The sequence below is a fragment of the Marmota flaviventris genome, chromosome 19 (genome assembly GCF_047511675.1).
Source record: "Marmota flaviventris isolate mMarFla1 chromosome 19, mMarFla1.hap1, whole genome shotgun sequence".
NCBI lineage: Eukaryota > Metazoa > Chordata > Mammalia > Rodentia > Sciuridae > Marmota > Marmota flaviventris.
In genome coordinates this window covers 26,988,590-27,003,722 of record NC_092516.1, presented here as the reverse complement: position 1 = coordinate 27,003,722, position 15,133 = coordinate 26,988,590, and the positions used below count along the sequence as shown (strand labels likewise).

Genomic DNA, 15,133 nt, shown 5'->3' with positions numbered 1-15,133 from the left:
CCTGGGACCTCTCTGGGGAAGGAGGAGGGGGAGGGAGGAGGGGAGGGAGGACTTTAAAAAAAAGAAAATGCTTCATTGTTCTAACCTTCCATTGGTAATTCCGTTTCCATTTCTTCATTGCTTGTGGAAGAACAGTCGCCTTCTGAAAGGAAAAAGAAAACTATGACCAAGGGAGAGATGCGAATTTAAAAAGAAGCCATTGCCCAGGTGGGGAGGTGCACGCTGGTGATCCCCAGAGGCTGGGGGGGGGGGGGGGCTGAGGCAGGAGGATCACAAGTTCAAGGCCAGCCTCAGCAACTTAGTGAGACTTGTCTCCAAATTAAAAAAAATAAAAAGAGCTGGGGATGTGACTCAGTGGTAAAGTGTCCTGGGGTTCAATCCAAAAAACAAACAAAAAAAAGAGAGGATCAAGTGGTGAAGTGGGAAGTATTTTGGATCACAGAGAATATTTCACAATGAACTCAAGCGAAACACCCTGAGGCACCTCCACGCTGTACACTTAGGGGAAATCAGGCCCATCTTTGAAGTCAGGCTATTCACCCGCGTGGCCGCATGCTGGGTCCTAGGTCAGCCTCCACTCCTCTGCCTGCCGTTCAGAGGTGGTGATTACAATTCACCACCTCACACAGCGGTCAGTACCTGGCACATGGTGCTGGCAGTAGCAGGGGTCCTCCGACTCCTTCTTGACGGATACAGCTTCTGCCTTCAGGGAAATCCCTGTGAGTGCAAGGAGACCTAAGGTTAAGTGGGGGTCAAGGCCACCGGGTAACTCCACACTGTGGGGGACTGACTGGAGGGCACTTGTCTATGCACTTTTTGAAGGCTCCTAGTGCTGAGTAACTTTGTGTTTTTCTCTTGTTAATCTGTCTTCTGTTACTGAAGCTTCAGCCATGAACCTAGTGATGGGAAGGTGTTTCTTCCCTTGCTGGCATTTTAGCCCAAATGGTTTTCATTTCAAACATGCACAGTATTTGTAATAAACTTTTTAAGTATATTTTTTAGGTGTTGATGGACCTCTATTTTACTCATTTATTTACATGTGGTGCTGAGGATCGAACCCAGGGCCTCACACGTGCTAGGCAAGTGCTCTGCCACTGAGCCACGACCCTGGCCCCCTGTAGGAAACTTTTTAAAGTTCCAAGTTATCAGACACTTTTATTAGACAATTCTAATAAAAGCAATCGATAAACCTGTGAGTTCTAGCTCTGCTGCCAAGAAAAATTCCTTTCTAATTGACCCAGGGCCCTGAAACCCGCCTGACAGTGAGTGTCTGAGATGCTAATAGAAACAAGCTCATTCAGCCAGAGAGGAAGGGAAGGGAGGAGGGCAGGAGGGAGGGGAATGCAAAACTGTAGCCTTGGCACAAATATCCCAGGGGGAAAGACTGAGGCCTGCTCTCGGATCCACTCTCGCTGCACCGTGGAACCCTCAACGGAAAGTCACATGATACTGACAGGGAACGGAATTTGCTCAGTCGAACCACATCTCCAAGGATAGGCCTCGACCAAGGAGGCCCACGTCCAGGCAGGTGGGGAGGAGGAGGCAGCAGAGGTGGGGCCAGGGTCCCTCAGGGCCTGGGGAGACACCGACTGTGGGGAGCAGGGTCTGAGACTGGGGTCTCGGATGACCTTGTGCCTGTGGCATGCTTGGTGCCCGGGAAAGTCTCCGTGCAAGGGTGCAGGGTGCCGAGCTGCTGTGGCCATGGCCTGCAGGAGGAGGCTCTGAGCTGGAGTCTCATCAGCCCAACCTTGATCTCAGGCGCAGCTCCTGGGAACAGAGGGACTTCCTGCTCGTCAACCACAGTGCTTCACCAGCTCCCTGCCCCTGAACCTGCCCGTGTGGCAGTAACTCCAACAGTGGGCTTCCTTGAGAGGCACACAAGCTCCGGACATTGCACACTGCAACTATCCACGCAGATGGGAGAAGCCGCCCACTATTGCTAGCTCTGTAGCTTTCGTGACGCTTGACAGTCAGACTTCCAGCTGATGGTGAGACACACATGACGGCTGGCGTCACCCTGAGGCCAGCTTCTCCAGCAGCGCAGCGCTCAGCTCCGCCTGAGCCCAGCTGTCATCTGTGCCTGAGAGTCTCTACTTTCTCGTCCCCCTTCTCCCCTCGCCGGAATCTGCTAGTGGCCACGTTGTTCGCCGCAGCCAACAGGCCCCACTCCCACTGCGGGTCCTCCTGGATCTCAGAAGAGCCTGTCCCGCTCTGAGGTTGGGACTGGCCGAGTGCTGCCCAGCCGCTGTGCTCGCCTGTGTCCCTCCATGTCCCTCTGCTGACTTCACCCAGAGCCCCTGCTGCACTTGGGTCTCCAATGTCCTCCAAAGCCCAGTGTCAAAGGCTTGGCCTGAGAGGAGCCACTGGAGATGGAGGCCCTGGAGCCACCTGGGAGGCCTTCGGATGCCTGTGGTGCCCCAGGAGGCCGTGGGCCAGGCTCTGTCCTCCTCCAGTTCCCTGCTTCCTGGCCACAGGACAAGCCACGTCTCCCCACCACACTCCACGCTAGGCTACCTCGCCACAGGCCCAAGAAACATGGCCAATGGATCATGAACCCAAATCCTCAGAACTGTGCACCCCATAAGTCTCTTCTCAGGAACTGATGATCTCAAGCCTTTGTCATGAGAAAGGCTCTCACAGCCACCAGCGGGACCCACGCCTGTTTCCAGACCCAGGTGAAGAGGGAGCTCAGCCCAGGCTACATGTAGATGGGACACGAGGGTCCCCTCATGGAGAAAGGACGCTTGGTGATGACAGACGGGGCGCCTGGCCAGGGATGCTGGCCACTGTGTCCTTCTCAGGGACATACCTGTCCCCTGGGGGAGGCTGGAGTGCTGACTTCCCATTTAGAACCACTGAGGCCTCCATTCTCCTGTTTTCTCCTCCCCCCCTCCTTTAGTTATTTATTTATTTGTTTTTGGGGTACCAGGGTTTGAACCCAGGGCACTGGACCACTGAGCCACACCCCAGGCCTTTTTACATTTTATTTAGAGACAGGATCTCACTGAATTGCTTGGGATTTCACTAAATTGCCGAGGCTGGCTTTGAACTCGTGATCCTCCTGCCTCGGCCTCCCGAGCCCCTGGGACAACAGGCGTGCTCACCAGGCCTGGCCCTTTTTTGAGATTTTGGTCTAAGTTTTCTGACTCCCATGTTTAAGGCTTCCGTGCTTTCCCACCCTTGGACTGAACACTGGGTTCTTAACAAGTCTCCCTTCTGTCTTTAACACGTTCCTGTAACTCGTGCTGACTTTCTTTTCCTGAGGAGCTGGGGGCATCTCCTCGTCCATCAGAGGGGCTTTGCCACTGTACACATGGGCACTAGAACGTTCCGTGCTCCTGCGTCACAGAACACTTGGAGACGCCAGGGCTGCGAGGCAGACAAGATGCTTCCAGAAATGGAGGCTGCTCCCGGTCAGTCAGGATGGGGTTCCCAGCGCCCACTCAGGGCTCCACTCACTCCCCACTCAGGCTTCATCTAAGTAGAGACAAAATAAGACTCTGTCCCCAGACACACCTGCTCAAGGACACCTGAGTGGCCGGCGCCTACTGACCTCGAAGGCGCTCTTCCAGATATTTGGGTCAAACGTGATCACAGGTTAAACATCCAATTCTGAAAGGCTCCAGAATCCAGAGGATTATGAGTGCTGACATGACCTCCCTGGTGGCAAATTCCACACGCAACCCCACGTGATGGCAACACGCGAAACACAGGTGTGCCGAAGACACCACGTAAAACCACCTCGGCTACGTGCAAAGATGTTCCTAAAATGGAAGCGCCTTTCCTGTTTCACCTCCGGTCCTGTCCCTCTGTCTCTCAGCACGCGCATGCACACACAGACACACACACAGACACATAAACACAGACACAGACACACACACAAACACACAGAAACACACAGAAACAGACACACACAAACACACAGACACAAACACAAACACACATACATACAGACACAGACACAAACACACACAGACACACAAACACAAACACACACAGACACACAAACACAAACACACATAGACACACACACACACACAGACGCACAGAGACCCACAAACACAGACACACAGACACACACACACACACACACACACATATTCTAAAATCCCACAAAATCTAAAATCCGAAACATCTGTGGTCCTAGCATGTTCAGTAAGGGACACTCCACCTGGATCCTTCAAACAGGGCCTCGGTCGAGGCTGATGAGTGTCCAGCCCCCTCCTCTTTTTAAAGTAAAACCAAAGAGAGTCCAGTGGTCACACCTAATTCTGAAGACCTACCAGAATCGTCCATGGGTTCAGTTTTCACACTGATGGCGCCACAGCTGAAAGGAGAAGGGGTCTGGTCAAGACAGGCCACATGAGGACTGGCCACAGGCTCCTGGGCCCTCAGAGCCCCAGCGCCCTGGATCCCCAGCCCCCAGGTCCGACCGACCCTGAATGTGCAACCGCCTTAACACGAATGTGCTGGTGACCCGCTGCAGAGTCAGAGGTGCCCATTACCTAGCCTGGATGAAACCACTCAGAATAGAACTAGCGACACAGCCCTTCGTATTGGACTGGAAATGTTATGACTTCTAAAAAGTTACCACTTTGTGGCTGGATATGGGTGCCATTTGTCCCTTACCTTTCCTTTGGTGACAGTACTGTTCTCTCGGAGTCTGCTACCGTCCCATGGGCACCTGTGCAAGAATAAAAAGGTCCCCTGTCCCTCTCAGCCCTGGAACTGTGACCAGCGTTCAGAGCTCTGTCACCTGGGCTGGGTGGGGCTCAGTGGTGGGCACTTGCCTCGCATGGGTAGGGCACTGGGTTCGATCCTCAGCACCACATAAAGTAAAATAAAGGCATGTGTCCACGATAACTGAAAAATAAATATTAAAAAAAGACACGGGGCTGGGGCTGGGGCTGAGTGTAGAGCACTTGCCTAGTAAGTGTGAGGCCCTGGGTTCGAGCCTCAGCACCACATAAAGAAAATAAAACAAAGGTCTGTGTATATCTACAACTAAAAAAAATTTTTAAAAGATATTGTGTCCTAATAATATTAAAAACAAACAAACAAACAAAAAAAAAAACAGTCCTATCAAAGCAAATGCAAGAGAACAGAACACTCCTGGCTCAAGTCATCATGGGAGGGTGGCAGGGGAAGAGGCCCCCTCAGGTCAGACCCTGTGTCCAGGGTCATGGACTTGGGCAGAGGCTCTGGGGCGAGAGGGACAGATGGGCTGGCCTTGGCACCCAGTGGCAGAGGGTGCCTCGGACAAGGCCCTGAACTTCCCCTTTGCCTCCTGGGGAAAATGGTGGTTGTGGAGGCTGATCACATTCAGGCTCGAGGCCACAGGCTCCAGACCCACCGCTGTGGAGTCGGCACCAGACAGGCCCAGACTTGGGTCGTCACAGCAGAGCCACCACCTGCACCACCCAGGGTGGCCGTGAGCACCAGGGGGTTCTCTGCAGACACTTCCTTGGGGAAGAGCTGAGCTTCTGCAGGGCTGCTCTGGCAGAGGGTCCTGGCACCGTCCCTCACGGACCCCAGGGCACCCTATGCACGTGAATGGACTTATAGTGCCCAGCCATTAAGCTCTGGTATTGTCCTGCAATGAAGATCTGAGCTGCCTGGGAGGCTGGTCACTTGGTCACCTGCCACCCCTGGTCCAGCCCTGCTCTAGCACGAGCTAGCAGAACGCACGATGGCCCCGACATGCTGTCCATGGCTCAGGGGAGCCGAGCCAGCCTGGCTGCCTGTCCTGCCTTGGTGGAGGCCACGTGGCGCCCTTTTCAGTCCTGGTCCTCCGTGACAGCCCCAGGTCAAAGGCTCCGACTACACCCCGGAAGGACAGCGTGAGGAACCGGGAGGTGGCCAAATGCGGCCTGAAGCTGCTCGGGTGCAGGTGCCCCTCTTCAGCATGAGGCCGAGCAGCTGTGCGGAGCCTGATGCCAGTGGGTGCTGGGCACCCACACAGCTTTCCAGCTAGTCTGTGGGTGGCTTCCCTCGAGAACTGACCTGTGCAGCCTCTGCTTATCGCAGGGGCCAGGGCCAGGGCCAGGGCCAGCTCCTCTCCAGCCCCTCCTGGGCCCGGGCCCCCTGCAGCCATCCTGACAACACAGAGGCCGTTCTTGGCTCAGCTAGCTGGTTGCACTCCTCTGGACCACAGCAGCACACCTAGGTCCCCTCTGGAAGCCAGCAGTGCCAGCGTGTGTGCCACACGCTTCTGTGGATGGGGAAAAGGTGGCCTTACCACCCTCTGGGGTGGCAAGCTGGGGGCCTGGGGGCAGGATCACAGCTCTCCTGGCTGCACATGTCCTTCCCTAAGCTCAAGTCCCTACAGACGGCGCCCTGACCCTGCTTGCCAAGGAGGAAGCACAAGATGTGCCCAGGTGCGAGTTTTAAGGAGAAGTAGGTGCTTGGCCGGTCGGTGCAGCCAAGCCGAGGCACAGTAGCTGTCACTTACCCAGCTGGCTCTCGGGACCTAGGAAAGGTCTGCAAGAAAACCAACACCGGTTACCCAACCGCAGCACACCAGCACGTCGCACCGCGGACGGTCCCCTCGTCAGGGCCACAGGACACTCAACAGCCAGTCAGCGAAGCCATCCAGGCAGCTCTAAGGGCACCGCGGGGAGGGCACGGGCGGGTCACCTGTGTATGATGAACGAGATCCCCGCTCTGTCCTCCAGGATGCGCTTGAGGGTGGCGAGGTCGTAATTCTCGGGGTGCTGAAAGGCGAGCCCCTCTGGGAGGCCCTGCACCTCCACAGCCGCCTGGTCGTGCAGCATCTGCTCGTACGGGACAGGCACCATCGCTGTGGTCCCCAGCGCCTTCCCTAGAGGGCAAGCCGTGGACAGCGTGAGGACGCTACCCACGGCTGGACTTGGTGTAACCAGCGAGCCCAGCTGGTGGCGCTGGCTTTGACCACACATGGAAAGCAGAAAGCCCCTGTCCCTCTCCCTCCGCGTGCTTTACCCTCAGCCTTCACCTCCGGGAGGTGCCCAGCTGGGGTGGTATCGGACTCCGAAGGGGCAGTGAGCCCCCAGGCATGAAGCCCCATTCCTCAGAGAGATGTCACCTGAGACCCCTCATAGAGAGATGTCACCTGGAGGACCCCAAAGTCGAAAGTCCAGACCCCTGCAGGGGACGGACATGCTGAGGTCTTGGGAGGAGGAATGAGGCCCTGGGGTGCTGGTGGGGGGTCACGGAGGTGAGCTGCGGGGGCGCCTGCCAAGAGTTCTCCCTGTGTGCTGGGGGCTGAGCCCAGGGCCTCCCGCAGGCACTTCTGGGCTGTCCTAAAGTCCCTGGGGGGCACGGGAGATGCAGAGACAGCTGAGGGGAGAGGGGCCCTGGACCCAGTCTTGCTGGGGACTCTGCGAGGGGACCAAGGCAGGAAGCCTGGTCAGCACAGAGGGGCTGGATCGAGACAGATGCTGCCAAAGGACACTCAGCCTGGACCTGATTAGAAGGTAGGCTTAAAATGCCCACAACGCCCTGGGAGCCATGCTGGTGGCTGTCACACCCTGTCCCTTAGTGACCAGAGGGCTCATGCTTGAGGCGGGCTTTACCGTAACAGAGGCAGAAGTGGTCCCCGACTGCTTTCCTGAGAGCCTCTGCTTCTCCTGAGGACGCCTGCGGCCCGCGGGCAGGGCGGGGGGGCTTCGCCTCACTTGGCTCCTCCACGAGGCCTGCCGCAGACCACGGGCAAGGTCAGCGCATGGGACCACCGGCTCCCTGCTGTGGGCCCCACTGCACCCACCCCACAGTCCCCACCGCACCCCCCCACTGCACCCACCCCACAGTCCCCACTGAGCCCACCTACAGTCCCCACTGCATCCACCTACAGTCCCCCCTGCGGGTGTTCAAAGAAAGCTGGAAAGGAACAAACAAAACCAGGAAAGAAAGAAAGAAAAGCACGTGCCGGGTGCAGAAACACACACATGCAATCCCAGGGACTGGGAGGCTGAGGCAGGAGGATCCCAAGTTCAAGACCAGCCTCAGCAACTCAGTGAGACCCTCCCTCAAAAAATAAAAAGAGCTGGGATGTGGCTTGGAGTTAAGAGCCCCTGGATTCAATCCCTGGTACCAAAAAAAAAAAAAAAAAAGACTAGGGTAGGACATTTATGAACAGGACACAGCGCACTGCAATGAACCTACTGATACAGAGACCTGTAAACAGTCCAACCTGGAAAGACAGACTAGAGTTTGAAGACATTTTCATCCCAGAAATTCGTTTACCATGCTGTGGAAAGTGGCAGTCACTGTGAGGCCACCCCTCTGAACATCTGGGCCTCCAGCCATGGCCGCTCCACAAGTTTACAGCGGGCTGTTTTAATCAAGATGAAGTCAGGGGGTGGAAACTGCGAAGTCATTTGGGAAGAGAAAGCTTAAAAGAATGATCAACTAGTGACAAGAAGTCAGTGCCAAGAGGTGACAAGAGTGAGGGACACTCATGGCAGTTGAGGGCGCAGCTGGGAGGCTGCCTGGGCAGCTCTGTATTGCAGGAATTCGCGGGGAGGCCTGCTCTGGAGTGCCTGGGGATCCTGAGACGTGCGGGGGGCTGGCTGGGGACCCGCAGAAGCTGCAGGAAGGCCCTGGGAGGGGAATGCCACTGTGCATCCCAGACGCTAGTGTCATTGTGTGCCTTGTAATCCCAGCTGCTGGAGAGGCTGAGTCAGGAGGAGCACAAGTTTGAGGCCAGTCTCAGCAACCTAGTGAGACCCTGTCTCAAAGAATAAGAAGGGCTGGGAGGTGCGGCTCAGTGATTTAGCACTCCTGGTACCAAACCAAACCAAACCAAAAGGAAGTTATTCCAGTGCAAGAAATATCAAAATTCTCAGTATTTGGGACACCTATTATACCTCTACCTCTACGTGGTGGAATACAGAACAACTGGAGGACCCCGCCCCCGTAAAGAAGCTCCTTCCTTGGGACAGATATGAAAGAATGGATTATGTGCCCAAAGTTCTGGTCTGTCTGGGGTCTGCCTGAGGCACTGGTTTCCATCCCACTTGATTTATACTGATGAGGTTTGCACCAGAGTTTGAAGCCACTGAAAACAGAACATGCAGAATGTTAAAGCAACAGTTCCACCGTCTGGTGACAGGGAGAGCAAGGTCAAATAAGGCTTGAGAGGTCCTGGAACCTCCAGCCAGGCTAACTGGTGAGGCCTTCCCTACACAAAGTCCACATGCAAAGACTGAAACAAGTTGATGTTTTTTAAAATGTCTAAACACCAGAACAACAAGAAATAATTGATAAACTATACAAAGAAACAAGGAAACATGGCCCAAAATAATGACATAAAATTTCAGAATTAGATCCAAAAGAAATGCAGATCTATGAGCTGCCTGACAAAGAAATGAGAATAATTATCATAATGATGCTTGATGAGCTAAGAGTACAGATAAACAATTAAACAGAAACAGGTAAATAATGCATGAAAAAAATAGAACACCAAGAAAGAGAATTTATAAAAAGAATCAAACACAAACTCTAGAGTTAAAAAATACAGTAACTGAACTGAATAATTCATCAGAAGTATTCAACAGCAGACTCGACCAGTCCAAAGAAACAAGGGGGAACATGAAGGAGACAGGCTGTTGGAGATCATTGAGTCAACGGAGCAAAAGGAGGAGGGAAAGGAAAGGGAGATTAAGGGGGTTGAGAAATTCTATTAAGCAGACCAGCACATGCACAATGAGAATTCCAAAAGAAGAAAAGGACAGAGTTTATTTGAAGAAATAATGGCCCCAAGCTTCCCAAATCTGAGGAGGAAAATCAGACTTTTTTTTTTCAAATTCAAGAAGCTCTATGAACTCCAGTGGGGATGAACCCAAGAGCCCCACCCTGGTGGGCACTGAGAGCAGAGCCCTGCCCCGGTGCGCTGGAGAGCCCCGCCTGAACTCAAAGGCAAAGGAGAGCGTAGAGGAGGGAGAAGAAGGTGGTTTAGCACACACAGGACATTCCATAAGACCAGCAGCAGCTTCTCAACAGGAATTCTGCAGGCCAACAAGAACAGGCTGATGTTTTCAAAGTGCTAAAAGCAGAATAAAAAAATAAACTGCCAACCAAAAACCCAGTATTTGGAAAAACTACCCTTCAAAAGTTAGGGTTCTACCTAGTGTATGATTCTGTTGTATGAGATGTCAAAATAGCAGAAATCACAGGAATAGGGAGCGGGCTGGGAGCCGGCAGGCCTGGGGGCGCTGGGAAGAAGGGTAGTTTACTGGGTATGAGGTTCAGATTTGCAAGATTCAGAGACCAGAGATCTGTTTCACAACAATGGAAACATGCATGATCCTGAGTAGCTGGATTGTAGGTAGGCGCCACCAGACCCAGTTAGAGATTTCAACCCTCCTTGGTCAGGAACAGAATAAGTAGGCAAAAACCAGAAAGGGAACAGAACACTATTCAACAACTGACCTATTTGGCCCATTAACTGCACAAGCCAATGTTCTTTAAAGTGCACATGAAATGTCTGCCAATACAAATGATATGCTGAGCCAGACCTCAGGTTTTGATAAATTCAAAAGAACTGAAATCACCTGAAGCACCTTTTTAGACTACAGTGGAATTTAATTAGAAATCAATACTGAAGAAAGGCCCCACGTAGTCAGAAATGAAGCAAAATGCTTCTAGGTAACCACAGGTCAAAAAGGAAGACTCCTCTTGCCCACGGCCTGTGCGGGCTATGAATTTTGGGTTCCCCTTGTGTGAAGTATACCAGTTGAAAAACACAGCGAAAATCACAGACCCAGAAAGTAATTCTCAAAAAGTGGGGGCAGGACGGCTCTAGGACCTAGCATCCTGCTTCAAACTAGAAGGAGAGAGAGAAGAGCCTGCTTTGCTTTATTTATACAAGGGGGCTTCAAGGGATTTTCATGGAATATTCTTTTGCCAAATAAGATAGAAGGAGGGCCGTCCACGCCCAGCGGGTAACACCGGGGTCCAGAGCTAAGAGCAGCCTCTCTAGCGGAGGGAAGACTGAGGTTATCATGTGCTTTGCATGATCCATTAAGTGAGAGAAGCCACAAAATGACCTGCAATGCCTGACCAAGATCTCCCAGGCCCCGAGGCCGAGTAGAGGTTTCCAGTAGCTCAGGGGTGCCCCCACCCCCAGACTGTGAAGGTCAGAAAATATTTTTAGCTACCTGATCACGAAAACCTATCCCAAGTGGAAGGCAGCTAAAACATTACTTCGAGGGAAAATCCTAACTTCAAACGTATGAAATGGGAAAAAGTCAGTGACCTAAGCTACCAAACCAAGAAAAGAAAAGCAATTGAACCCAATAAAAAATACAGTATGTCAGTAACAAAGAGGAGAACAGACATAACAAGGAATAGAGAGAAATAAACAAGCCAAACGCTGGCTATTAGAGAGCCAGGTGGATAGATCTTTTGCAAGATGTATTTAGGAAAAAAAGGGAAACAAATTATTAATATCGAAATAAAAGTGGAAATATTGATATGTATCTCCAACATACAGGCATTAAAACAAGAAAGCAGAGATATTACGAAACACAGAGACACAACACAGACAGGATGTCTTAGATGAATAGATAAGTGTTTTGCAGTAAAATCGTACACACATACCCCTGGCCAACCTTTGGAGGCAGCTATGTGAACTACACAGGTGTGCAAATGCACACACTCACCCATATGACCTCTGACAAAACTGTATGAATATTTTTCCTTTTTTTGCACCAGGGATTGAACCCAGGGGTGCTTAACCACTGAGCCACATCCTCAGCCCTTATTTTACTTTTTATTTTGAGACAGGGTCTTGCTAAGTTGCTTAGGGCCTCACCAAATTGCTGAGGCTGGCTTTGAGCTCACCAACCTCCTGCCTCAGCCTCCCGAGCCACGGGGATTACAGGCGTGCGCCACCACACCTGGGTTTTTCCTTTTTGGATTCCAAGGAATACCAACCTGCCAACTCGACCCTCTCTCCTCCTAGAGATGGTCACTGCACAGGTGTCAGCTCTCACACCTGAAGTCATCCTGACAAAGGCCACAAGTGCTCATTAATTCCCCAGGCCTGCTCAAGGCCCTGAAAGTCCCAAAGAGCTGATGCGGTGGCGCACACCTGTAATCAAAGTGACCCAGAAGGCTGAGGCAGGAGGGTTGCAAGTTCCACGCCAGCCTCGGCAACTTAGAAAGACCCTGTCTCAAATAAAACAAATAAAAGGGCTGGGGCAGTGGCTCCGTCGTAGCGCAGCCCTGGGTCTGTCCCCAGCACCACAACACAACACAACACAACACAACACGACAACAAACATGCTTAGGACAACACGTGAAGCTCAGAAGATCGTAAGACACAGCCTGGACCCCACGCATGTTCAGGTCTGGGAAACACGAGGGGGAGCGTGAACACCTACAGTATCTGGCAAAGTCCTTCTGCAGATCCTTCCTGGCGTTGACGAAGGCGCATCCCCTCTCGGTGCCCACCACGAACACGTCTGTCTCATACACGGCGATGCAGGCCACCTCCACCTTGGACTTGGCCAGCTCCTTACACTGCAAGAGAAGCAGCGAATGGCGTTGTCCAGACACGGGCAGATCTGGAGTTCAGGGGAGGAACCGAAAGTAGGTAAAGGAAGGAGTATCTGAGCCGGGCGTGGTGCCCACTCCTGTGACTCCAGAGGCTCGGGAGGCTGAGGCAGGAGGATCATCAGTTCAAAGCCAGCCTCAGCAACAGTGAGGCCCTAAGCAACTCAGGGAGACCTTGTTTCTAAATAAAACACAAATAGGGCTGGGGGTGTAGCTCAGTGGCCGAGTGCCCCTGAGTTCAACCCCTGGTCACTGCCTCTCCCCAAAAGGAATATCTGTTTGGAAAGAGAAAAATCACCATGAAAAAAATTATGGAGCAAATACCATGTCACGAAAGCCGGAAAGGAAGGTACATTAAGGTGCTACGCGCCCCTCGGTCAGGGCTTCTCCTGACCCTCTGGACGCAGACTCTTGCTTTAACAACAATTTCACAACATTATTTTGCATGGATGGTGGAGAGAACACCTACTATTCCAACATGGCCCAACACGCTAATCATTCACAACCGAGACGCCAGGTGTGAGAATTCAGACAGACACGCTCGCTGTTTGGGGCAGTGCTGCAGGTTCCTGTCCCAACAGACACAAGAATCCCCAGAGATTCTACAGATCCTCCACCTGCAGATGCTTTATCTTAGTGGTTGGAGAATCTTCTGGGCCAGCTTCGGCCTCTGTGCATCGGAAACCTCCTTTATCCTCTACACTCCATACCCTGTAGCTGGGCATGGTGGTGCACACCCAAAATCCCAGCAACCCGGGTGGGAGGCCAAGGCAGGAGGATCTTAAGTTGGAGGCCAGCCTCAGCAACTTAGCGAAACACTATCTCAAAATAAAAAACTAATAGGGCCGGGTGGGGATGTAGCACAGTGGTAGAGCACCCCTGGTTTCAATCCCTGGTACAGACACAGCGAAGTGCATGGAAGAAAAATCACCTGTAAACCCTTTACCAAGAGGAGCCACCACACACACCTGGGAACATGCACACATGCAGAGATGCGTGTTTGTTTTGAGATGGGACCACACTGTGTTGCCCAGGCTGGTCAAGAACAGCATACACGTTTAAAAACAAAATCGGGATTGTACTACTGAACATAGGCTGATATTCTGATTTATTACCTTGACATTATTTTTTTTAATATTTATTTTTTAGTTTTAGGTGGACACAATATTTTATTTTTATGTGGTGCTGAGGATCGAACCCAGCGACCTGCGCATGCCAGGCGCACGCGCTACCGCTTGAGCCACATCCCCAGCCAACATTAATTTTTGAGCATTTCTCAAAATAAAACTAAATGATCCTGAAAAAATGACCTTTAAGTGAATACATGATATTCTACGCCACGCACACCCTGGCTTAGCCGTAACATCATTTAGGGTTTTGTTCCTATTATAAATAACAGCGCTACAACCAAGGGCCGTGACGGTAAATACTCTGGGCATGTTTGGTCATTTCCAGGAGAGGGACTCTCCTTGGCGGGACACCTGCACGCAAAGAGTATAAATTCTTTTTAGGTTCTCGAAACACTGATAGCACTCTGGAGAGTGACTCCTGCCAATACCAAGGAGAGGCTGCGTTAGTCAGCTCTGCTGTCACTCCGACCAGAATCACTGACAAGGACGATGGAAAGGAGGAGCTCTCGGGCCTCGGCAACCAGGGGGCAGAGAGCTCTGCTCTCAGGGACAAAATATAGACCACAAAGCCAGTGCTCCCCCACCCTGCCCTTGACCTCCTCCCCGTCTCTGCCTCCTACAGTTACCACCCTAACAAACCCCCAAGGTGGACAGTGGCTCCATCTACTGAATAGGTCGCATCTCTCGTGACTTGATCATTTCACCTCTGAACGTTCTGTTTTTGGGGTGAGGGGGTACCAGGGATTGAACTCAGGGGCACTGACCACTGACCCACACCCCCAGCCCTATTTTGTAGTTTATTTGGAGACAGGGTCTCACTGAGTTGCTTAGGGCCTCGCTTTTGCTGAGGCTGGCTTTGAACTTGCCATCCTCCTGCCTCAGCCTCCTGAGCTGCTGGGATCACAGGTGTGCGCCACCGCACCCGGCTGAACATTCTTACACTGGCTGACATCTGAGCTTCTGGAGGGTGCCTCACATCCCAATCACAGACGTGCAACCTTGCAGTCACCAGCACTGAGATCCGGTACTTGTGGGCCAAGAACAGAACATGGAAAGAGAAGACCAGCAGCTTCCGTGGAGAAAGGTGCAGGCAGACAGACAGACGGGAGCCCTGGGAGGTGCGCAGATATCCCGGCCCCATCTCCCAGCGTCAGGATGGTGTGGGGGCAGCTTTGGGTCCTGTCTTCTCCCCGGCTGGTGAGAGGCAGGGCCCTCCTCTCCTGCAAAGCTGGGCAGGACCAGCCTCCTGACCCCCAGGGCACGACCTGCGCCCATCGTGTAGGTGCTGTAGGTGCGGCCATGCAGAGACGACCCTGGGTTGGGCGAGTGCAGGGCAGCTCTGACTCACAGCCGGGTACGGGGCTGGGGCCACAGGGCTGCTTGGCCAAGCGCAGGCCAGTGTGTGGCTCGGAGGCCCGAGAGCTGGACAGCCCCCGTGTGGAGGACAGCTTGGGTCTGGAGGCCCG

At 52.8% G+C, this 15,133-nt stretch overlaps 1 protein-coding gene across 5 annotated transcripts in view; it reads right to left on the bottom strand.

The window, feature by feature from the left end:
- The window catches only part of LOC114102985 (general transcription factor II-I repeat domain-containing protein 2B-like), a 31,597-nt gene that overhangs the window by 8,363 nt on the left and 8,101 nt on the right, over positions 1 to 15,133 (bottom strand). For 2 of the 5 annotated variants that reach the window (XM_027948501.3, XM_027948502.3), the window contains exons 3-10: positions 12,366 to 12,504; positions 7,554 to 7,673; positions 6,637 to 6,862; positions 6,452 to 6,480; positions 4,630 to 4,684; positions 4,284 to 4,327; positions 640 to 717; positions 86 to 142 (exon numbers count right to left, since the gene is read on the bottom strand). In XM_027948501.3, the coding sequence (XP_027804302.2) occupies positions 86 to 142; positions 640 to 717; positions 4,284 to 4,327; positions 4,630 to 4,684; positions 6,452 to 6,480; positions 6,637 to 6,862; positions 7,554 to 7,673; positions 12,366 to 12,504 (748 nt within the window). Of the gene's footprint in view, positions 1 to 85; positions 143 to 639; positions 718 to 4,283; positions 4,328 to 4,629; positions 4,685 to 6,451; positions 6,481 to 6,636; positions 6,863 to 7,553; positions 7,674 to 12,365; positions 12,549 to 15,133 lie in introns of all 5 variants that reach the window. The other 3 variants (XM_027948504.3, XM_071605347.1, XM_027948505.3) reach the window with 3 other exon arrangements.